General features: G+C 51.0%; 1 protein-coding gene across 2 annotated transcripts in view; it reads right to left on the bottom strand.

Moving 5' to 3' along the window:
- PEX5 (peroxisomal biogenesis factor 5) overlaps positions 1-23,775 on the bottom strand; it is a 349,012-nt gene that overhangs the window by 55,260 nt on the left and 269,977 nt on the right. For both annotated transcript variants that reach the window (XM_069650617.1, XM_069650618.1), the window contains 2 exons: positions 20,488-20,607; positions 17,994-18,137 (listed from right to left, as the gene is read on the bottom strand). In XM_069650617.1, coding sequence (XP_069506718.1) covers positions 17,994-18,137; positions 20,488-20,607 — 264 coding nt within the window. The remainder of the gene's footprint in view (positions 1-17,993; positions 18,138-20,487; positions 20,608-23,775) is intronic.

Below are 23,775 nucleotides of genomic sequence, written 5' to 3'. Positions count from 1 at the left end.
TTGTAAATCGTGTGCGTATGTAAGTGACATTTGCTGTGATGTCATCCAGTTTTTTGTGCACGGTTGCAAATCCCCTGGTCATGTCCTCCATCACTTTCTGAAGGTCAGTGGATGCAGCATTAGTGACGGGGTTCTGCACTGGTTGAGTATGCGGCGGGGTCTCTGTCTCCCTGCGGGAAGTCATCTTGGCAAACTTGTTTATTGCCCCAGATTGTTTCCCCTGTGTTGGCCCCCTTCTTCATGTCGTGCAGTGCAGGCAGCACAGTAAAGGTGGTGAGGTAGGTATCAGGTATGTAGTGCAGAGATATATCAGTTCGCCAGCAGCATCAAACAGGGTGTAACTAACGAAGGATCACTGCTAGTCGCACACTAGGATGTCACCAAGATGCACTCTCACGGTTTTAACGCCAATTCCAGTGATGTGAAAGAGTGGTAATGTAGTTCAGTAGATGCAAAACAAAGGGGGTTCTGGGAGTCTCTCTACCGGCACGAACACAGCCCATTGATCTGTTCTTGGGTAGATGACCGCCGGGAGAGTCTCAATCAAGTCTTTAGCTCACTGTCCCTTTCACAGAGGAGAAAGATCCCTGCATATCAGTCTTTGTCCTGCCCAGGGGCAGCCCAGCACCGAAATGCTAGGCAATTCTTCTCTGAACAAGGGTACAAACAGCAACCCCATACATGTGTAGAGACACTCCCAGACACCCCTTTGATTTGCATATTAAGTAACTTTGGGTCTCACCCTAAGTTACCAGGGGAATCCAGACGTGGACCCCTTGCTCACTGTTCTTAGAGGCACAGTCCCACCTCACTGATAAGGCCCCGATTAGGCCGAAACACATGTTTGGGGTTGCTGTTGGTACTCTTGTTCAGAGAGACTCTACCAGGGGCCATCCACCCAAGAACAAGTCAATGGGCTGTGTTTGTGCTAGTAGAGACTCCCAACCCCCCCCCTTTGATTTGCATAGTGCAGTACATGTGAGGGCTAGTAATCAGGCAGTCCTGACACCAAAGGTACTTTGCTAATATGGCCCGGAGCAGATATATCCCATCAGGGAAGCCAATTCGGGGTATGAGGGCTAAAACGACTGTCCATGAAGGTTGAGGCACAGTACTCTACAGCAGCACACCTTTTATGGGTAGTGGAGATTGCACCCCCTGCCATGTTATGTTCAATACCCCCAAAAAGCCAGTATGAACCACACTTATCGTAGCAAAGTCAGTCTCCACGTAGCAATATGAGGAGTTTGCTGGAGACCAAGTCAGAGCAGGTATATTAAGTAAAAAGTCTCGCCGCAGTAGCCTGGGCCCTGGGGATTGTGTTCACCACTTTGCGATCAGGCAAGCGTCCTAGCGTGGGAGGGGGCAGGCTAAGCCGAGCAGTTGAACCGGCTTGGTCTCACTTACAATAGAGGCTGGTGGCGCGATCGGAGCCCCACCGCTGCAACCCCGCCCGCAGAAGCCTCGAAGATCAGCACCGTGGCCAGACAGCAGGATCAAGAAGCCTCACAGCGTTTCACGTCCCGGGAAGCATCCGTCACAGCGCGGTCAAAGCGCCCGCACTTCAAGAGGAGGTTTGAGTTTCACACCAGCATACACCGCCGGACCATCTCACGTTCGCCAAGCCCAAGCCTCACCAGTATTACGCCACCAAGTTGTGTCCCGGGTCGGGGGAATGTTATCGAAGGATTCCAGCTTCCACGGATCGTACAACACGCCGCTAGTACAAGGATACAAGCGTCGCCACACAGAGCTCAATTACTATGCAACCATCTCAGTCGGCTGCTCAACAGCGCCCCCTGATTTCTACCATAGGATCTGTGGCAACGTATCTCTGCAGCTAGATCAGATTTCTTACACTTTCAATATGTTTCAAGTCTGGATGTCAGACAGCAAGTTCACCTACAACATCCCTAAAATAGACCTGGTCCCCAGAAAGCCATCGATAATCTATTCTAACTGCCTCATCCCCTTTATATTTTACAGTGACCCCATGGCTACCGAACAATCTAAGAGATTGGGTGTCACTCTAGACGCGCACACTCTTTAGAGGCCCACGTTAAGGCCACCCTGACTCGATCACTGCAACACTTTTCTTGAAAGTTGCAATGCCTCCCTGCTATAGCAGCTCCTAATTCAACAGATCTCTTTCTGAATTTCCAACATAGACTGATGAGGTCACATCCACCAATTCTGAAATCACTACATTCACTTCCAGTAAAAGAGAAATTCAAATTTAAAGGCCTACTTCTAGTTTGTAAATCTCTTTACAGAAATGCTCCAACTTATCTTGCAGAGATCATCATTCGTCCTGTGCCTACTAAAACGTCATGCACCTTCAGAATCCTCCACCCCTCGTTGTGATTAGTCTTCCTCTTTTACAGGAGTCCAACACTGGCAACAGACAAAACTCTATGGATTTACCACAGAGCTCATTTTAACCTCAAAATTAATTGGAATCCCCATCTACTGGGCAAAACGCTCACATCACCAAGAAGGCATAAACGTGCTGGAATCGGCTTGCTTTTTCAATCAAGCCCTTAGTTAAGATGGATTTACAAGTTCACCCCGATGGTGGATTTTGTGAGGAAGTCAATCTACTATGGTGAACAGGAAAAACAAAGTCTAACCAAACCCAGTCAAGGTAGGTAGGAGAGCAGCACGGCTTAGACTCAGGAGGGGCATGAGAGTAGTCTAGGGCTAAAAAGAGTCCCCACAGAGCACACCAATTCTAATTAGACAGACAAGTACAAAAATATACAATTATTTATTAGGCTTTCATGCCCGTGTAACCATAATGGAGAACAGGGGGGAAAGAAACAGATATGTTAACATACTACCCTAAACCCCAAGACTCAGATTTCTCCAGGGACCACTGCTGAGGATCCAGAATCCATTGGGGACATGTTCTTCTGTGTTTGGTCCGGTTTCGGGAGGCCCATGGGTCCTGGGTGATGAGGTATTTTTGGACTCAGGATTTATTTTGTCGGTGGCGGTGCTGATACTTGATTCCAGACAGCTTCCAGCTGAACAACCCTTGAGATGAAATGAAGAAGACTTCTGTGGAGCAGGTAACCTCAGGACACCGATGGGTTGCAATGATAGTCGCCATGATCAGGCCGCAACAGACTACCTTCGTATGGCATACAAAGGAGCTGGCCCAGCTCAGCTTCCGGTGAGACTAGAAGGCAATGAAAAATGAATGCAATTAAATGAAAATGTAGAAGCAGGTGTCCTGCTGTACAAGTTGAAGATCCTCCAAGTTTCGAAGGATGCACTCAGAATGGCAACAGTCACAGCGAGATGGCCCAGAAGAAGGCTGGTTAGTCCACCAGTTGGCAAAAACAGAGGTGATGGCTGGAAGGTTTAGAATTAATCTTAACCTCTGGCATTGCTCTGGGCAACCCTCCATGACAATCCATCTTCGCCTGCCAAGCCATTACAGAAGGGGAAGACCATATGCAAATCAGGCTTGGTCCCACCCCAAAAGGGGCAGTCCAGCACTAAATGCTAGGTCACATCCCTTCTGCAGTTAGTCCAGGAACTCTTCCAAAGGCCCAGAAGGCACGGATCCTCGAGCATGGGTGAAGAATGATTGTTCCCACCGGTCCAAGGTTCGAGGCACATACAAGGGTCTTCTTCAGATCAGGCAGAGGAGCAGGGTTTCACAGGCCTTGGCTGCAGGCAATGTGTGTCCGCTACAAGGGTCCTCCACGGATCAGCAGGCTGCACTTCTGGGTACAGGTCTTGGCTCCAATGATGATCTGTTGAATGGATGTAGGAGTATTCCTTTTATCCAAGATTTCGGTAGGAAGCTTACCTGGTCCACCAATGGTCAGGATGTACACCATTGAAACTGGTAGTGGATAGCCAGTTATGGATAGTCACTGGTCAGACAATTTGCCCAGCAAATTTCAGACATTCAGAAATCTAGTTGTGGACTGAGACGAGACCATCCCAGCACCCAACATCTGGGCTCACACACAGACCACCACTTTGTCCTGGAAAGCAGTAGCTTAATGTGGGAAAGGGCTTCCAATGTATGAAAATGACAGACCCGAGAGCGCAGGAAAAATGCCAATGAAAAATATGGCCAAAGGACAGGTGACAATCTCGTGGCAGTGCCATTTTAAGTGCTAGCCATTCTTCGTAGCCATTAGCAGTAATTGTAAAAATGGCCAAGTAAAATGTTCTAAACACAGTAGAAAAATACCCACTCCACCATCCTATCCTGGACACATTGTATTTATAGTCACAGTTACAAAAGAAAAAGAAATAAAGATGCAAAGTATCCTAACCACACTTCACCTTAAGATGGTGTGCAGCTTTCAAAGTCCAAGAAATTCTCTAAATGATATATGGCATCATTACAACTGTGCCAGTTCAGAAACGCCTTACCGGCACCAGTGTTTCCGGACTGGCACAGTATGACTCTGCAGGCGGTAGCCGTCCCGCCCGCCAGGGTTAGACCTGGCGGGCGGAACGGCACCCGCAGAGTTTCACAGAAGCACCTGCGCCGTTATTAACGGTGCCGGTGCTTCCATGGTCCCCATTCTTCGCGGAGAGAATGGGGACATGCAAAATCACTAGCCCCTGACTTCCGGGTCACTGGGGTTGTAATAACCCCAGTGTTAACGGGAAGTCAGGCGCCAGTAATTTTTTTCTTTTAGAGTCTGGCGGCAAGCCACCAGTATCACCAGCAGGCTTACCGCCAGACTCGAAATGAGGCCCATAGTCTCTCAGTACTGATAGTCTTATTGACTGATAAGTTCCCCTATAAGAATGAGCAAAAAGTCAAGGTCCGTAAGTCAGGCCAGTTGTCAAATCAAAGCAACTAGAAAGTGTCCCATGGAAGTCTATGCAAGGAAAGCAGTCAAAAGAACATCTTTTCTTTGGACAACTTTATTTAAAGATTTATCAAAAGAAATATATCATTCCAAAAGACATGCATTACTTACCGTAAAAGCATTTCTGATGATTGTATCTACTGTGCATATGGTCCGACATCCAGTGGTAACCACGGAGTATTGCATTTTGTCTTTCGGGGGACCGAAAGGGGACGTTGGCATAGGCGTGTCTGAAACACTATCCCTATCGTGACGTGTGTAGTACCCAAAATCCCTCACGCGCCAAGGTCCCTCCGATTGTATTTTTTCTGCCATGAGGGAGCCCGAGGCTATAGTGAGTGAGTACATGAAGAGAGAAAGTAGTAAGAAGTCTATGTTCCTTCCACCCCGAGCAGGGAGGGCGCATGTGAATCTAAGCAGATCCAATCATCAGAAATGCTTTTACGGTAAGTAATACATGTCTTCTGATGCTTGTTAATCTGCTTAGAATCACATGCTGTGCATAGACTAGCGAGCAGTACCCGGAGTTGGAGGTGGGTTGTGAGAAGGAACAGTAGAAAAAAGATGTCTTAGTACTGCTTGTCCCACCTGAGAATCAGACCTAGAATGAGTGTCTAGGCAATAGTGTTTTGTAAAGGTGTGTACAGAACTCCAGGTTGCCGCTTTGCAAATGGACACTAGGGGAACATTTGCAATGAATGCTATGGATGCCCCAGTGCCTCGAGTAGAATGTGCTCTAGGCTTGAAGGGCTGTTCTCTCTTTGCAAGAGTGTGACATAGTGTGATGCATTTGACAATCCACCTTGATATTGCTGATTTAGAGACAGGGTCCCCTTCTCTACCAGCTGCCACTGAAATAAAGAATTGTTTAGTTTTCCTCGGTGGTTTAGTTCTATCCATGTAGAACATGACTGCCCTGCGCACATCTAGTGTGTGAAGGCTTCTTTCGGCCATGTTAGTAGGTCTCTGGAAGAACGTGGGTAGTTCGATTGACTGGTTCACCTGGAACTTCGAAATAAATTTCGGCGCAAATCTGGGATGAGTGCGCAGAACTACTTTATCTTTGTGGACTGTAACAAAGGGGTCCCAAGACCGAGAGGGCCTGTAGTTCGCTAACTCTTCTGATAGAAGTGATAGCTACTAGAAAGTCTGTCTTGTAAGTCAGGTCTTTCAGACTAGCTTTATGCATAGGCTCAAAAGGGGGTCCCATGAGCCTAGTTAAAACCACATTTAGATCCCACCCAGGGGCTGGGTGAGTGATGGGGGGGATAAATTATTTTTTTTTTCCTTTTACTTTATTTATTGGTTTTAACAGTTTAACAAACACAGTAGACATCACTTGTAATATCAGACGTTAATCAACAGAATTACGTATCGCCCCCCCACCCCCAACTCAAGACCACAGTCAACATTATCGTCCATTTCTGTTGGGCCGGATTGATGGCTAGGACAGTCCGAACCGTCCGAGGTATCGTCAGTGTTGTTAGGATGCAGTAGTGGCACTGTTAAAGCCACCCAGCGATGCAGTTCTCCACTGGAGTCCAGCCTCTGTTCGAGGATTGCCGTTTCCCACGCGCCGGTCTCCGCCGTTATCCATTTCGTCAGGTCCCCCCACCACAGTGCCCCACACGGGGCCCTTGGGCTCTTCCATCCCTTGGCTATGCGTCTCTTCGCAGTTATGTGTATCAGATCTTTGAGTTTGTTTAGAGGCTTATTTTTGTGGTTGCGTTTGCATCTGCCCAGGATGCAGGCTGCGGGATTGTTCACTTCTAGTTCAATATCTGCATCCGCCACCCTCTCCTGAACCTGTGTCCAGAAGTAGCGTATCTCCGGGCAGCCCCAGAACATATGCGTCATACCCGCTCTTGGCTCCTTACATTTGGGGCATACCTGGGCCTCAGCTCCTTTGAAATTAGATATGGCCTCAGGTGTTAGGTAGGCTCTGTTGGTGATGTATAATTGAATGAGCTGCAAACGGGCATTCCTAGAAACTTTGTGGTAGTGAGTTATTTTCTCCCATTCGTCATCTGCAAAGTCTTGGCCTAGTTCGGTTTCCCACTTTGCTTTGCTTTTGAGCTCGATGTTTGTCGTGCCCTGGAGCAGGGTTTCGTACAGTCGCGAGGTTTCATGGCCACCTTCGGCTGTGTTTAATAATGTTTCTATGACCTCGTTTTCCGTCTTTGGGGTGGTAGCCTCTGGCCATCTAACCATTATGGCTTGTGTCACAGCCCTATGGAGCAAAAATTGGCCAGCGGGTAATCCCGTAGTCTCAGCGAGGTCGGGGAAGGGTATGATCTCTTGGTCTCGTGTTAGGTCACCTAGGGTGGCCACTCCTTAGGGTTCCCACTGGGTGCGTGATTCGAAAGAGCCCCATGGCTGGTAAGCCATAATTGCTGCGATGGGGATTTGTGGTGAGAAGGGATCAGCTGACCCCACAGTTCTGCACGCTCTGTTCCAGAGCTTTATTCCAAGTTTGATTAGGTATGGGAAGGTCTGTGGGAGTCTGTTCCGGACCCATAGTAGATCCCTCAGGAGGAGATTGGGTAATGCAGGTTGGAGGAGCCTAGTGTCCGTGGAGGTCTCGTCAGCCATCCATCGCATCACATGCCTTAGTTGGCTTGCCAGGTAGTACAGTTCGAAATTGGGGACTTTGATTCCTCCCCTCTCGTAGGGTCTTTGGAGTGTGTCCAGCGCCACCCTGTGTCTGCCTCCCTGCCAAAGGAACCGTCTACATAGTTTATTAATGTTTCTGAAGAAGGAGGGGGGGATGTTGTAGGGAACGTTTGTGAAGTTGTATAGTAAGCGGGGAAGAGCAACCATTTTGAGGAGACCAGCCCTTCCGGCCATCGAGAGCGGGAGCTTGCCCCAGAATTCCATAGATTTTTCGAGAGTGTCTTTTGCTCTCACCGTGTTGAGTATATGTTCCGTGTATGGGTCCCGGTGTATAGTGATTCCCAGGTATCTAAAGGAGGTCACTTGCCATTTTAGATCAAGGGAGGGAAGGGATCTTAGGTCTTCTTTATACAGTGCGGCTAGAGGGTAGAGGCAGGACTTGTCTTTGTTAATTCGGATTCCCGTGTATTTGCTAAATCCATCCAGTGTCTCTAGGATGTAGGGCAGGAGGTGTTCGGGGTTGTGTAGGTACAATAGCATATCGTCCGCGTACATAGAGACGAGGTGGGTCACTCCATCTATTACGATGCCCCCATCTCCGTATTCCTGTCTAAGGTATGCGGCTACGGGTTCGGTGGCAATGATGTATAGCATCGGGGAGAGTGGGCAGCCCTGACGGGTGCCCCTGTGTAGGGCCCATTTGTCTGAGAAGGTCCTATTTGTATTTGTGCGCACTCTAGCGGTGGGGTTGGTGTAGACTAACTGGGTCCATTTCAGGAAGGCGGGTCCGATTCCCATTCTAGCCATAGTGGCATATAGCCATTCCCAACGCACTGAGTCGAAGGCCTTGGTGGCGTCAAGTGACGCAACCGCGTATCTCTGAGGCCTCTGTTCCGTGCTGTATATGATGTGATGCAACCTACGCAGGTTCTCTGTTATGGAGCGACCGGGCACATAACCCGTTTGGTCCTGATGGATCAGGTGGGGGATTACCCTTCGCAGTCTATTAGCTAGCAGGGAGGTTAGGATCTTGCAATCAACATTTAACATGGAGAGGGGCCTGTAGGAGCTGCAGTGCGATCCGTCTTTCCCGGGTTTCAGGAGGGGGATTATTACCGCTTCCCTCATGGAGTCAGGGAGGGCACCACGCTCGTAGGCTTCGTTAAACACCTGTGCCAGCAGTGGGGCCAAGGTCTCCTCATACAATTTATAAAATTCCCCGGGGAGGCCATCGGTGCCTGGGGATTTACTAGCTGGGAGTGATCTGATGATTACTTTGACCTCATCTGGGGTTATGGGTTCATCTAGGATGTCTGTCATTTGAGGATCGAGCCTGGGAAGGTCTATGTCGTCCAGGACATCCTCAATGTCGGAGTCGGCCATGGGTGGGGGTTTGGCGTATAATTTACCATAAAAATCAGAGAACACCAAATTAATTTCAGTCTGGGTGTGCACTAGGGAGCCGTCTGGTTTGAGTACTTGGCAAATGGGTGTTCTGGGGGTCTCCCTCTTGTATAGCCAAGCCAGGAGTTTACCGGGTTTGTCACCTAGGGCATGGGTTCGTTCAACGTGTTTGGCGTAGCTCAGCCTACCCAGGGACTCCCAGTGCGTAAGGCAGGTTTGTTTTAGGTCAATTACTTTCTGTAAGTGTTCTGGGGATGGGTCTAGTCTACCTTCCAGTTCTCCCAGCTCCCTCTCTGCGTGTTCTCGGGAGGAAGTGACAGACCTTAGTGCTCCGCCCGCGGCTGCAATCATCTCCCCCCTCATGACTACTTTGTATGCCTCCCAGGCGGTGCCTATGTGTTTGACACTGTTGAGGTTTCTTTCCCAAAAGTCCTCTGTCCTGTCCACAATGTGTTCGCGGAGGGCTGTGTCTTGAAGGGCCTCAGCCCTGAGTCTCCAGGTGGGGACGGGGGGTATAGGCGGGTAGACCTCCCAGGCGGCCAATAGTGGGGAATGATCGGACAGCACTCTGGGCAGGTACTGAGCCCCGCCAAACATTGCCTGTTGTTCTAGGCTTATGAAAAGATAGTCTAGCCTAGTGTGGACCGCGTGTGGAGGGGAGTAAAAGGAAAACTCTCGCAGGTCTGGGTGTTGTTCTCTCCATAAGTCTCGGAGTTGTAACTGCTGTACCAGCCTGGACAGTATTTTGGCCGGCGGAGAGGGGCGTGTATGCTTATCGTCTGACCTGTCTTTCTGGGGGTCTAGGGTGCAGTTGTGGTCGCCCCCCCCATATCATGGTTTGGTCCCTGTAAGGGCTGAGACGTGAATATAGGGAATGAAAGAAGGCTGTTGCGTCGTGGTTGGATGCATAGGTGCTGACTAGGCATGTCTCTCTGCCTTCGATAGTGCCGCATGCTAGTGCCATCCTGCCCTCATTGTCAACTTTGGAGCTTACTAATCGGAAGGGGATAGAGGGGTCTACCCAGATCAGGACACCTCTGGCATAGGAGGAGTAGGAGGATCCTACCAGAGTACCGCGCCAAGCTTTGGCCAGTGCCTTCAGTTTGTCCGACGTTAGGTGCGTTTCTTGAAGTAGGGCTATTTTGGTTTTACTTCTTTTGATGTAGGCGAGTATGCGCCGTTGCTTCACGAAGCTATTCATGCCTCTGATGTTCCACGTCATGATTTTTATCGAGTCAGCCATGGGAATCAGGGGTTCTAGTGTCTATATCAGGCTCACCCGGATGTACTGCATGTGGCGGGAAGTGCGTGGGGCTCGTATGAGTTCTAGGTGGTTCATGCATGTGGGTCCCAGCTGGGGTGCCTGCGTCCTTTAACTTCTGCTCCGGTGACTGTAAACCCATCCAGCGCAGGGAAGGTGCTTCATCCGTGCTGTCTAAGGTGGTTGTTGGTGGTCTTGGTTTTCCCCGATTCGGGCACTTAACAGCTGTGCCAACTTCCCCTGTCCCACCCCCCCGTAACTTTGAACTTCCCAAACAAACCAGGTTGAGCGAGGTCTCCCTCACTATGACAGACCCATTTCCGCTCCTTTAGACCGAACATCGGTCGCATGGTGCCCTCCGGGCGGGTATCTAAGTACCCTTAACAAGAAAGAGCTTCCGGGGGTAGGAGAGTGTTCGTCCGGGCGTCTCGTGTCGAGCAATCCAGTCAGCTGCGGTGTGTGTAGCCGTTCCTAGGTGGGGCCCCCGAGAGACATTGGGGCAAGGTGTAGCCATTGGGCGCGGGGCTCAGCGGGGTTGTCGCTTCCTGACTTCGATATCTGGGATCTGCTCCCTGTCCATCCAGTCCCGAGCCTCGGCAGGGGTATCGAAGAGGTAGGATTTGTTGTTGCGTATCACCTTCAATCTGGAGGGGTAAAGGAGCATGTAGCGTAGGCCGGCAGACTTCAGTCTAGCTTTGGTGTGTATAAACAGTGCCCTCTTCATTTGAACCTGAAAAGTATAGTCTGGGTAGATGGATATCTTGGCTGAGCCTCTGCAGATCTGGCCGCCTGATCGCGAGGAGGCGAGAATGGTTTCACGGTCTCTGTAATTAAGTACTTTAGCGATCACTGGTCTGGGTGGGTTGCCAGGGGGGGGTGGGTTCGATGTGAGGGATCGGTGAGCCCTTTCGATTGTGAAACCCTGGGAGAGTTTCTCTGCACCAATCTCCTGTAATAGGAGGTTCTCGACGAAGTTCGTGGGGTCCGATCCCTCAATGCCCTCAGGGAGGCCCAGGAGGCGAATGTTGTTACGGCGTGCGCACCCTTCTGCCTCCTCGGCCCCGTCTTCCAGGTTTTTCACTTTTTGTTGGAGTACATCAACATCCTTGAGGAGCACAGTCTTGGCTTCGATGTTTTCGCGGACCTGGGTCTCCAGCGTATCTGTCCTGCCGGCCAAGGAGCGGACGTCTTGGCGTAGGAGGTTCAGGTCTATGGCAACTTCGTCAATTTTGTGCTCCACGGCTGTTTGAGATTGTTTGATGGCTTCGAGGATCTGTGTGTTGCTTGGTTCCGATGTTGGCCCCGAGGGGTCGAGTAGATCTGCAGCGAGTGTCCCGTTCATGATCTCAGGCGCTATGGGCCCGCCGCCGTGAAGGTATCAATGGTGGTCTGGCGTTGCTTGGCCCTCGCTCCTTTGGTAGACATATCAACTGGGCCTCAGGCGCTTCGTTGTTATAGGGGTGGCCAAGGTGTGATGAGGCGGAGGGGCAGTAAGTACCCAGTGCCCGCACCAGTGGATGAGTCGTTGTGCGGGCGAGCCGCGGTAGAGGGCTGCAGTATGTTATGGGCGGCTCCGGAGGCTCAGAGGGACAGCTAGTGCGGAGGGACCAGGCCAGCAGTGGTCTTTAGTGTGCGCCGGGGCCGCTTCTTTGGGTTTCCGAAACAGGGCGTGGCTGGCAAGATACAACTACGTCTGCTTGGCGCTTCGTGAAGGGGACACCTTGCCTATATAGGGTGGAGGAGGGGGGGGGCCGCCCGCAAGGGCCGGCGATGACAGCCTGTGTATATCAGTTGGGTTAGTCCCTCCCGCTCACCTCGAAGGGCCTCCGACGCCCAGGCTCACGGTTCCGCGGTGGGTAGCGCCCTTATCCGGGACGTCTCAGGCTGGGCTCTGCATCCTGGTTACGCCTCCTCTTATTCACGCACCCGGCCTCACGGGTGCTTCGCAAGTCCCCCTCGTCGGTCTGGCCAGGCGCTCGTGTACGACGGAGGGGTCTTCCCCCCTCTGGCAGCTTGAGCGTTGCGGCGCGGAGCAGCCTTAGAGTGCGGGCCGCTGCGCCGTGCTGGGTGAGGGAGCCGCCATTTTGGCCCTGGTCCGCTGGATTGTGTCGCACGGTCTATAAGGCGAAGCCGGTCGCCCAGAGCCACGGGAGTCGTCCCGCAGGTGCAGCAGGATGTCAGCCCTCGGTGAGGCGGTTTGTGGGGTTCAGGACCCCCGAAAAATGTAGTTAAAGGCAGCTTATGATGGTCGCATCAGGCGGAGCGTGCGGAGCGAACGTCCTCTTCACATGGCGGTTAGCCACGCCCCCGGGGGGGATAAATTCTTTTAACCCCTTCCATCAAGGCTTTAATCACAGGTATTTTCCACCACGACACCTTCTGCTGTGACACCGCTAGGTGAACTTTTAAGGAATTGAAGACTAACCCAGAGTCCAACAGATGGGTTAGATATAACACAATGTGTGAAGGCGAACAATTGGTGGGATTGAAGCCTTTGGAACTGCACCAAATGACAAAACGTTTCCATTTGCTGGCATAGCAATAACGTGTGTTAGGCTTTCTTGCCTCCCTCAGTATGTCCATGTATCTTTGAGGGAGTTGCAGATGTCCAAACTCTATGACTTCAGGAGCCAGGCTGCTAAATTCAGAGTTTGTGGGCATGGGTGCAGAGTCTCCCCCTGTCCTGAGACAACATGTTGTACGGGCAGGGCAGGGCAGGGTGACTGGTGGGGAGAGGGACATTTCCATCAGGTGCGCGAACCAGGGTTGGCGGGCTCACATGGGAGCCACCAGAGTCATGGTGACTGGTGCATCTTGTGCACTATCTTGTTCAGAAGGGGAGTCGGGGGGGGGGGGGGAAAAGCGTAAACAAATTTCCCCGACCAAGTTATCCAGAGACCGTTCCCCTTGGATCGGTTCTGGGGGTACCTGGAGGCGTAATCTGGGCATTGGGCATTCTCCTGAGTAGCGAACAAGTCGATCTCTGGAAACCCCCATTCTGCGAAGACGTTGGATACAATGTCTTCGTGCAGACGCCATTCGTATTCTTCTGGCAGAGGAAAATCTCTGCTGAGTACGTCTGCCAGAAGATTGAGTTCCCCTGGAACATGTTGGGATATCAGGAACATCTTGTGTTTGAGAGCCCATATCCAGATGTTTTGGGACAGCTTGGATAGCCCTGGAGAGTGAGTGCCCCCCTGCTTGTTCAGATAATACATTGCTGTTGTGCTGTCGGTTAGGACCAGCACTATCTTCTCTTGCAGTTGCTCCTGAAAGGCCTTTAATGCTTTGAACACTGCTAGTAGCTCCAGTAGGTTTATATGGTTGGACGCTACCTGAGGGGACCACACTCCGTGCGCTGTTTGTTGAAGCAGGTGAGCCCCCCCACCCTGTGAGAGATGCGTCTGTCGTGAGAGTGGCTTCCACTGCAGGGGTGGTGAATGTTTTCCCCTTCAAGAGGTTCTCCCTCGACCACCACTGCAGAGAGAGAACGAGGGCTGGCGAGACAACTAACAGATCTTCCCATTGTCCGCTGGCCTGACACCACTGGCTGTTGAGCCACTCCTGCATGGGACGCATGCGTAGCCGCACGTGGGGGACCAACTATATGCATGACGCCATCATCCCTAGCAAATGCATAGCTTTGCGTACCGTCACCTTCCGACTGGCTACATACTGAGGAACGAGAGAGCATGTTCTGAACCGTCTTCCGTGCGAATTAGAGCCCCCAGGAACTGTTTTACTTGGCTGGGGACTAAGCTGGATTTCTTTTCGTTGACAGAAAATCCTAGGCTGAACAGTAGGTCTACTGTCTTTTGGGTGGTCGAAAAACAAACGTCGAACGAGTCCCCCGTGATGAGCCAATCGTCGAGTTAAGGGTAAACTGGAACTGAAAGTCTGCGCAGGTGTGCTGCTGCCACTGCCAGGACCTTGGTGAACACCCGTGGCGCAGACGCTATGCTGAAGGGGAGTACCTTGAACTGGTAGTGTTTGTCCTGAATCACGAACCTTAGGAATTTTCTGTGCGCTGGCAGCATTGAAATATGAAAGTATGCATCTTTCATATCCAATGTTGTCATGAAGTCCCCTTGTTTTAGCAATGGGATCACCTCTTGAAGTGTTACCATGCGAAACTTCTGAGGCTTTATGAACTTGTTCGCTGGGCGCAGGTCTAGAACAGGACGCATGGTGAGATCCTTTTTGGGTACAAGGAAGTATATTGAATAAATACCCTTGTTGACCTGAAGAATCGGGACGGCTTCTATGGCGTCTTTCCCAGCAGCGCTTCCACCTCTTGGACTAGGATCTGCAGATGTTCCGGTGAAATACGTCGAGCTTTCGGCGGTCTGAACTGTAGGGGTCGGGCAAATTCCATGCAATAACCGTGGGCGACCGTCTTTAATACCGACTGGTCTGAAGTTATCCCTTCCCATGCCTTGAGGAAAGATGTTAATCGCCTCCCGACCGGGGAGACAAGGGAGGGGACCTGAACTTGGTGGTCATTTCTGACCGGAGGTTGACGCACCTCTGGAATTGGAGCCTCTGCCTCTATTCTTTCCGCGCTTCTGACCCCTCTGGGGGTGGTAAGTGGGGCTTGCAGCCGGTTGACTTGCGCTGAAGTTGCATGTGCCAAAATTATTTTGAGCGGCGCGGGCTTGTCCTCGAAAGGACCGCCGAGAATTGCTGCCCCTCTGTGAAGAGGGTTTTTGGGAAATTTGGTGCAGCGACTCAATAGTCTCGTGCTCCTTCTTAGCTGTCTCCAACGCATCGTCTACCGCCTTCCCGAAGAGGTTGGCCTCTTCTATGGGTTTATTGATGATGGATGCCTGGGTCTCAGGCCTGAAACCCGACGTGCGCAGCCACGCGTGTCTCTTTAGGAGAGTACCCTGTGCGAGAGACCTGCCTGCTGTCTCTGCAGAGTCCAGGGTATTCTTTCAAACATTTTGATTGGCAAGTTTACCGTCCGAGACAATGGCGAGAAGCTTGGCTCTGGTTGGTTCCGGAACCTCCTGAGGCCTTCCTGGAGTAGGTTCAATTGGGCGTCGACGTAGCTTGCCAGTAAAGTTGTGTTATTGGCAATCCGGACGGTATAAGCAGCCGCCGGTGTGACCCGCTTGCCTAAGGCATACAACCTTTTGGACTTCTTGTCCGCGGGTGACTCTCCCGTGGCAAGGGGAACCCCTGCTCTCTTGCGAGTGTTGGTCACCACCAGCGAGTCTGGGATTGGATTGCGTGCCCTTTGATGTAAAGCGGGTCGGTGGGGGAGGGCCGGAAGAGTTTTTCGACCCTTGGGTTCACAGCCCTCGTCTGAGCGGGTGTGAGTAAAGAAGGGGCCAGCCGTCTCTTTACAGAGCTCAAGAGAGGGATAGACTTGCTAGCTGGAGGCTCGACATTAATAATGTTTTCTGCGAAATCCTGTTCAGGCAATGCCTCAATCATGGCAATTTTAAAGAATTCCGCTGGTTTCTTCAACGTGTTGTTGAAAGCCATTTGATCATCCACCGGGGGAGCCTGCCTAACCAGTGTGGATGGGGGAGAGTCGAGGCAAACGATATCAGAATTGTGATCGTCCTGCTAGGTGTCCTCCCAGTTGTCCGTTGCGCCTTGATCTTCCCCATAATTGTCCAGAAAAGAAGTCTCCTCTTCTTCTGTATAGATGTCGCTATACGTGTCCTTCTGGACATCTTCTTGATAATCAACATAGTGTTGAACATCTAGGTGTTGGGCAACTTGTGTATGAGGGTTAGGGTCTACCCGAGCTTTTTTCAGCAGAGGTTGATCAGAAGCACCGAAAACCTGCTGCAGCCGATCCATATACCCTTCAAATTGCTCCGTGGTACACTTGGAAGACCCAAATGGACCCAGCTGAGCAGGAACCGGCTCCTCTGCCCTAAGGCGTTCAGAGGATCTCCTCAGGGTGCTTGAGAGGGGTACCTGGCTCTCTTCGTAAGAGTCCTCAGGATCGTCTTCCAAAACCGTGGAAAATCTTTCGGCGGCTTGGCCCATAACTGTGGGCGAAACCGGTACTAGGCCCACCGCCGTAGCAATCCTGTTGATGCTCTTACTGATAGTTTTCAAGCCTGCACGGGCCTTGAAAATCGTCGAAGTTTCTTGTTCAGAAACTTCGGCGTGTGTAGTTTGGGGAGTAGCGCCTTTGTTAAGTTTATTAAGCCCAGTCCTCATGCGCTGCTGTGTATGCGGGAAGGCTTCGGATCAGATCGATCCGATGGCGCTTGCGCCTTCTTTGACGTCGTCGAGGAGGGCGCTTGGGTTGTGTGTTTTGAGTGGTGCGATTGTACACCCCTGTCACCGGGTGTGGTCCCTGTAGCAAGACCGGAGTCGAGCCTGGAAGGGTCGGGGACGGGCGTGGCGGCTCTAGAATCGTCCGCCTCAAGGTCTACAACGTCTGCGTTGGACGTTTGGTCATCCGATGTACCCCCGTCACTCTCGGCTGGTGTCGCGGCAGGGGAGGGAGGCTCCACGCGTGCCATACCGTATGCGGCCCACCGCTTCAACCGGCACTCCTTAAGGGATTAGGTTTAGGAGTTTATACGCCGAACACCGCTTTAGTGCTCTAGGGGGAGACAAGCGTACACGAAGTGTGCTCGTCTTTCCACGGATATCTGACCCTTCACAGAGGGCAGAATCTAAATGGAGTCCTTTCCACAGCAGAAGGGAAGGGTGACCAGACCAAAAAAGAAAGAACTGGAAAAGAGGAAAGACATTGTAGCAGTATGGCAAACCCTGAGCCCACTCTCCCTACTGCGTAGGCCGGCCAGAAGGCCGGCCCACGTGGAAGTCCGAACGCCGGATCTTAGGTGCCGGAATCCACAGCCGTAGACGGTTCCCCCATAGTCTTCGTCGAAGATGTTTCTTGAAGACGAAGTGACTTAACGGGATTAAACCGACAATTCGGTAAGATAAACAATGTCTCATGAAGAGCTTCGCTATAGGGCGACCAGTTATCTGGGCGGAAAAAAACAATCTGAGGGACCTCAGCGCGTGAGGGATTTTGGGTACTACACATGTCACGATAGGGATAGTGTTTCAGACACGCCTATTCCGACGTCCCCTTTCGGTCCCCCGAAAGACAAGATGCAATACGCCGCCGTTACCACTGGATGTCGGACCATATGCACAACATGTGATTCTAAGAAGAACAAGCATCAGAACAACAATTATGATAACAATAAAACGAAAAAGCATTAAACAAGTCGATACAAATAGAATAGAATAAATAAGAAAAATAAATCAATTATCCCCATCTTTTCTAACACCCTTCATCACAGGAATTCTGAACCACCATCCAGATCCTCACCCTATTACTGGGAAGTGGCAATACCTTCCTCGTAGGTGTCAACATCACTGTCTGCAGGGGACTTCACCAAATAGAACAATATGGCCCCATCACACTCAACCTCAAGTCGCTGCACTGCCTACCCACTCTTAGCCCACATCACAATCACACGGCATCGCTTACAAAGCAACGTTGTCCAAAGTATCTACCGATCTGGTCAAAAAAGACCTCATGATGTACTGAGGCAAACATTGAACAAGAAGCCACAGCACTGCCGGGCTACGAATCAACAAATGCAGATTTTAACCATTCACTTATTATGCACCTGGGCTCTAGAGCAACATACTGAAGCATATCAGGACAGCACCCTACCTAATATATTTCAGGTAAAAAGTTAAAACTGTTCTATTGTTAGGTACTCAATGTTGGGTCCAAAACTCCCATTCATCAACGCTCGCTGCAAGCTTTAAAAAAAAGATCAGGCCAACATTCAGAGCCACACACACATTCCCTCCCTGTCTAGCAATCAATTCTACCCTGAGCCCTCCGATTGCCTGCGCATATTCCTCACCTCCATGTGGTCTGTATTCTGCTGCACGGCAGCCTCAAACAGCAGCACTGCATTAGGGAGGTCACCCTCTTGCAGCCTCCGGAGGCCTTCTTCAAACGCCTGGGGGTGGTCCCTCATGGGGTTCTCCTCTTCAAACTTGTAACCCTGGGGGAAGAGACCAGAGGAACCACAAGTGAGAGCTCCTGCCAGTATTCAACATGTCTATGCTAAACTATAAATGAATGTGAGCTCCAGCACCACGTCGGATACACAAGGCATGTAGTCGGACCTGCCTTCTCAAGTGTAAACTTCCATCTAGCAGTGCCAAGGCAGTGGCAAACAAAAAGACCTAGAGCCCTGTGGGCTGATTCCAGCAGTGCTGTGGCAGTGTTACAGCTGTGTGACCATCCCACCAGCAGTGCCGAGTTGGTGATAAAAGACTCCAGCAGTGTTCCATCATTGTTTTAAGACCCAGCATTGTGGGCAGCTACAGGTAGTGTGAGTTACCTCCTAGCAGTGCTTTGGGATACCAAGAGCAAGCTTCCTCCAGATGTTCCCAGTCAATGCTACAGACCTCCAGCATTATGGCCTTCCCAGGAGTGCTCTGTGAGTGCTTCAAGAACCAACATGAGCTCTTTCCACCTGTGCCCTGAGTGCTACTAGACACAACAGTGTGCACTACCTCCAACAACTGCCTTGTCAGTGCTACAAGAGCCCAGCTGCAGTGGGGGACTGGCCCATAGGGAACTCGGGAGATTTCCCAGGGACCTCTCCGCCACAGGCCTCTTGTGCGGGTACCCCAGCTTTCTATTCCTCTTACGCTCTCTCCCAGTCACTGCACTCCTTCCTTCCATCTCTCCTAATCACCCCATACCTTTGAAGAAAAGAACTGGTTATAAAGCTTCCAATATGTTTTTCCTCACTCTTGGATGTTTATTTATTGTTATGTTCAGATACTTTTGAAACCCTACATAGGGATTCATGTACTTTAAAGTACACCTTTTGGGTTAATTTTCCTTGAGATCAGAACTGCTTGCCACCCACAGCCCTGCTTAAAGGGTTTAGGATTGCTCACATGGTGTAAATAAGGGTCACTTTGAAAAGCATTTCCATGGCCACATTTGGTTCACAGTCCACCCCCTGCCCAGCAGTGAGCGCTTCCTTCCATCAATGCACACTCAGAGAGGAAATCTTTTTAAGAGCCAGAGTGGATGGCAGGATGTTGGCGGTGGTGGCTGTACACCTAACATGGTCTACAAAGCTATGGAGGACCACTGAGTAGCCATCAAACATTGTGAAACATGGAGCTTCCAAAAGTAACAGTACAATAAACCTGGCCACTCTCACACTCAGCCAAAAGGGCAGTGCCCCAAGTGTATGAAAAGAAGTAGCAGAACTTGCTGGCCTGCCCCGGCTTCCCACACACCCCATCGCCACGCCCCCTCCCACGCAGAATACAAACCCCCAAACACATGTGCATGCGGTTTAAGGGAACGTTCAGTAAAGAGCACTGAAGTGCAACTTTCAACTGCTTCCTACATTTATTTTAAAACCAAACCATTCCAGAACGGTTTCTTTTTCAAATCAAAGTATAGGAATGGTAAAACACAATAGAAAAAGTAGAGGAGCTCCGCTCCCAACCACCCCGCCCACTTCGACCACTGCAAAAGGGGAAGGATTGCTTTACTTAAAAGCACGATATGCTGGACCCCAGCAGTGCAAGTACCTGAACCAGTGACTCATCAGCACTTTACCAACCCAGGAATGTGAGCTTACTCCAGTAGTGCCCCATCAGTAGATCCAGCAGTGCTAGCATCACAAGCAGTATCTGGTCAGTACTTGGGATACCAGAATCAGTGCTACAATAACTCAGGAATTCAGCAGAGTGCGATTCCCCCAGTAGGGCCATAGCACCTAAGCAATGTGATCTACTTCCCAGGTAGTGCCACGTCAATGGGTCCTAGGCACCTGTTCTCAGTGCACACTGTCCTAATATCCCCTAGACAGTGACAAGACTGCCAATAGCTCTCCATGCAGTGTAAGCACCCAGGCAGTGTGAACTAGACTCCCCTCAGCCCCAGGCAGTGTGGGCAAACTTCCAATGGCTCCAGAAGGCGCAAGCACCCTTTAAGTAGCTTCTACTCTGTGTGTACCATGCCAGCAGTTCTCAGCCATTATAGTCTTCCTCCTGTCGTAGCACTTGCAACAAGACTGAAGCAGACTTAAGGGCTCAGTTAGGAGTTGGGCAGAGCGGTAAGATGCGGGATTAACACTATTACTGCAGCATTTATAGCTTCACCCAATTCAGAGTCTTGGCCTGCCTTGGCGCATTCCCCTCCAGCTCCGAGCTGAAGGTGAATGCGCCGGTGGTGAGGCCATTTTTGGCAAGATTACCGCCGGTGGTAATATCGCTGGCCCAAGTTGCGATAACTCAATTAGCGTTGGGCTTTATCCCAACAGAATTACAGCAGGATACCGCCCAACTCCTGATGAGGCCCTATGTGTCCTGTGTTACCTTGTCGTAGGAGGAGGCCGTCAGGTCGTCGTAGTCCGTCAGCCAGGGATGCACTTCAGCATCGCGCTTTGCCATCTCCTCCCATTCTGCCTGCAATTTGTCCCAGAAATCCACATCGGACTGCAGAGGGAGGATATAGAGGAAATAAACAAGAAAGAGGAAGCAGAAAGGGGGAAGTGAAAAAGAAAAGGAAACTGGAAGAAAGGGCAACAGAATGAGAAATGGAGGAGGCCACAGAAAGAAATTACAGTACGAAAAATAAATTAAGGTGAGGGGAAAGGGAAAGATGAGGGAAGGTAAGGATAGAGGAGAAGAGAAAATGAAAGCACAAAGAAATAACAGAAGAAAAAAATAAGAGGGAGGAAATGAAGTGCGAATGTGGAGATGGGAGAAGGCAAAACAAGACAAATATGGAGAAACGAAAGTGAAGAGATGGGATAAACCAAGAGAAAGGGAAGGAAAAGGTGGATTAAAGGAAAGGGAAATTAGTTAAAAGGGTAGGGGAAGTAAGGCAAAAAAATGGAGGAGTAGAAATGAAGATCGGAAGCAAGGGAGAAGGGAAATGGGAACAAAAAAGAGAATGCGAGAAAGTGAGAAAGAAGGAGAGAATGGAGGAATTGGTTAGATGCGTAAACATCTAAGATACTGCCTGGACACACAGCATTCCTTTCAAGGGTGCTATAGATCATGGCTCATTCCCTGTGCTACGAATTTGCTGTGAATTCCCCGATTTCTTGCCCAACAAAAATGCCACAAAGGGCGGGAAGGAAAGTCTTGCTACAGTGAGGAGGTTTGTGCTTGTTGTCAAAGGCTGCTACCTGAGAGGGTCCAGTATCTCCAAGTCGCAGATCTAGTCTTCAAACATACCTTCCCACTCATTCCCCTTCTACCCCAAGCAACCCGCAGGGTCCTGTTCAGAGAATTGTCATTTCTGTGCCAATTCCCTTTACACTTAGAGACCACAGCTCTTTTGCTGGACTCAGGTTTTTTTTAATTTGTACTCCTGAGTGAGTGAGGCTCCTCTCCTCCCCCCCTCCCTCATGTCATTTTCTGACTAGGATATTTGGTTTCCTACTGCTTTAATTGAGTCTGGTAAACTCCATAGGCATCTGCCTTTTGCATTGTGCCACACAGCCCCTTTTTTGCAGTGCCACGGTACTTCTCTTAATGTTTAAATACATTTTTGTTGGGTGCACTATTGTTCCCAAGAATAGTAAAATAACTTTTGTCTTACTTACCTTTTCTTTTGTGGGTCCAGCACACACCACCCTATGTGGAGTACTGAGGGTTCCATAGTAACTCCTTGGGCCTCATTACAAGTTTGGCGGTAGCCTTGCCGGTAAAACCGGCAGGCTGCCGCCGAACTTGCACATTTTACCAGCGCCCGGGTATGGGCAATTACCAGGTCATTACGGCCCCACCGGACCCAGTATTTGCCCATTCCATGGCACCGGTAAAAAATGCTTCCCATTCCCATTGAGCCCCATAAGGCTAAATGGGAATGGCAGGCCGGATGCACCAGCATCATTTAGCATGGTGCTGGTGCATCAGACATGCTCTGCTCGGGGGTGCCGGTCCGCCCGCCAGGTGAAACCTGGCGGGTGAAAAGGCACCCGCGAGCAGATCTCGTAGTTTGCCGGTCCGGTAACTACAGTACTGGCAAGCTTACCGGTACCGTAGTTACCAGACCGGAAAACTTGTAATGAGGCCCCTTATCCCACCTCTCATGTAACTTTTTGTTACACTAACTAACTTGAATGGCTGGTGGCAGTGGTTTCATTTTTTACTACCTTGTGCCATGTATCTGCAAGCTGATTTCGCAGCTGCAGTACAGCACCCAAGGGTGACCCATTTTCCCAAAATGCCCCCCCCCCCGCCGTCTTCTTTTTTTGCCATTTCTTGTCAGTTAGTTCTTTCTGGGCTTTTACTCCATTTGAATCGGGTTAGAGTCCTTCGTGCATTTTGCCTTTGGTGGGATTCAGCCCTGAATCCCGCCCAGGCTCCAGTGTGTCTGGAAAGGCAGGAGGTGAGAGAGTGTCCCGAAACTTCCCTGTCCTTGGTCTTTAGGTGTGCCTGAGTGAAACCTGTTCTGATTGGCCAGCTGGCTGTCCGTGAGGACAGCCACCCTGCTGGGTGATTGACAACCCAGGGCTGTGAATGAATGGGAACTTGCTTAAAAGGTGAGGTTTTGGCTCGGCCACCAGGGGGCGCACGGATGGGTTTGCTTTCCGTGTAGCCTCCGCGCAAGGGTCCTGAAAAGTGGATTGAGCCCCCACCACAAGACTCCCCCCCCCAGCTGAAATAATCACAGAATCAGGCATCGGAGGTGTCCGTGACGCACTGGGAGAAAATTTGGCTTCAAACGGAGCTTCCTTCACGGAGATACTTCCCTCGGCATAGTCCGGCGCATGAAGTCAAAGAGGGCCTGCGAGCTCCCGCCAAACTCCTGAGCGACTACGCAGCTGTGATACGCGCAGGGCCAGAGCGCGCCGGCGACGTGTGCCGCTTCCAGGGCCCCTTGAAGGTACTGTGTAAAGACGCGCTTAGCCCTACAAAGCCCACTTGAAGCGTCCACGCCCCCCGGGAGGTTGTGCACACTCCCGCTCACAGAATCAAAGGCCGTGGAAGAAGGCTGCCCGCCTTTGGGTGCTCACGGCACCGTCCCCACACGACCGTGAGGTGATTGCTGAAGGTGCTGCACTACAGGTGGCCTCCGCTGATGCTTACACTGCGGGCGCACAATCCGGTCATGGTGGACGGAGACGCCCGCATTGGGACCATCGATACTACGCGCTCCCGCGTAGTACGGAATCGCTCTTCCTCGCAATACCACAGTGCTGGCTCCCCTCAGCGCACTTGATTGAGTTGTCCGAGCAGCCCGCCTCACGTAGAACCTCAGGACCTCGGCACGCCCGGACGGCACCGCTGGAAGCGCGCACGTTGTTCAGCGCAGAGCCGCTCATGCCCATTCTCCCTCTTGGCGTCTTGTCCCTGATCCTCAACGCGTAAGGGATATAAACACTTGCTGGGCCTGACATCACGATATTGGAACCCCGAAGAGATGTGAGAAGCTATAATGCCACAGACACTATGCATTAAGGGGCAAGAGTAGATCCCTCTTTGGCAAAAAAGGACTGAGGGTTGGGCCCCTGTTGGACAGGGCGTGTGCCCTCCTCTGATCCCATACATACCTCCAAGCTCACCAGATCTAAAAACAGGACCCCAGCTTTCCGTATGGAGTGCTCTTTGTGCATGAGGAATACCCAGGATGGTCGTACCCTGTCTGCA

The sequence above is a fragment of the Ambystoma mexicanum genome, chromosome 3p (assembly GCF_040938575.1).
Source record: "Ambystoma mexicanum isolate Mex_15411 chromosome 3p, UKY_AmexF1_1, whole genome shotgun sequence".
Classification (NCBI taxonomy): domain Eukaryota; kingdom Metazoa; phylum Chordata; class Amphibia; order Caudata; family Ambystomatidae; genus Ambystoma; species Ambystoma mexicanum.
This window is presented reverse-complemented; position numbering and strand designations above follow the sequence as displayed.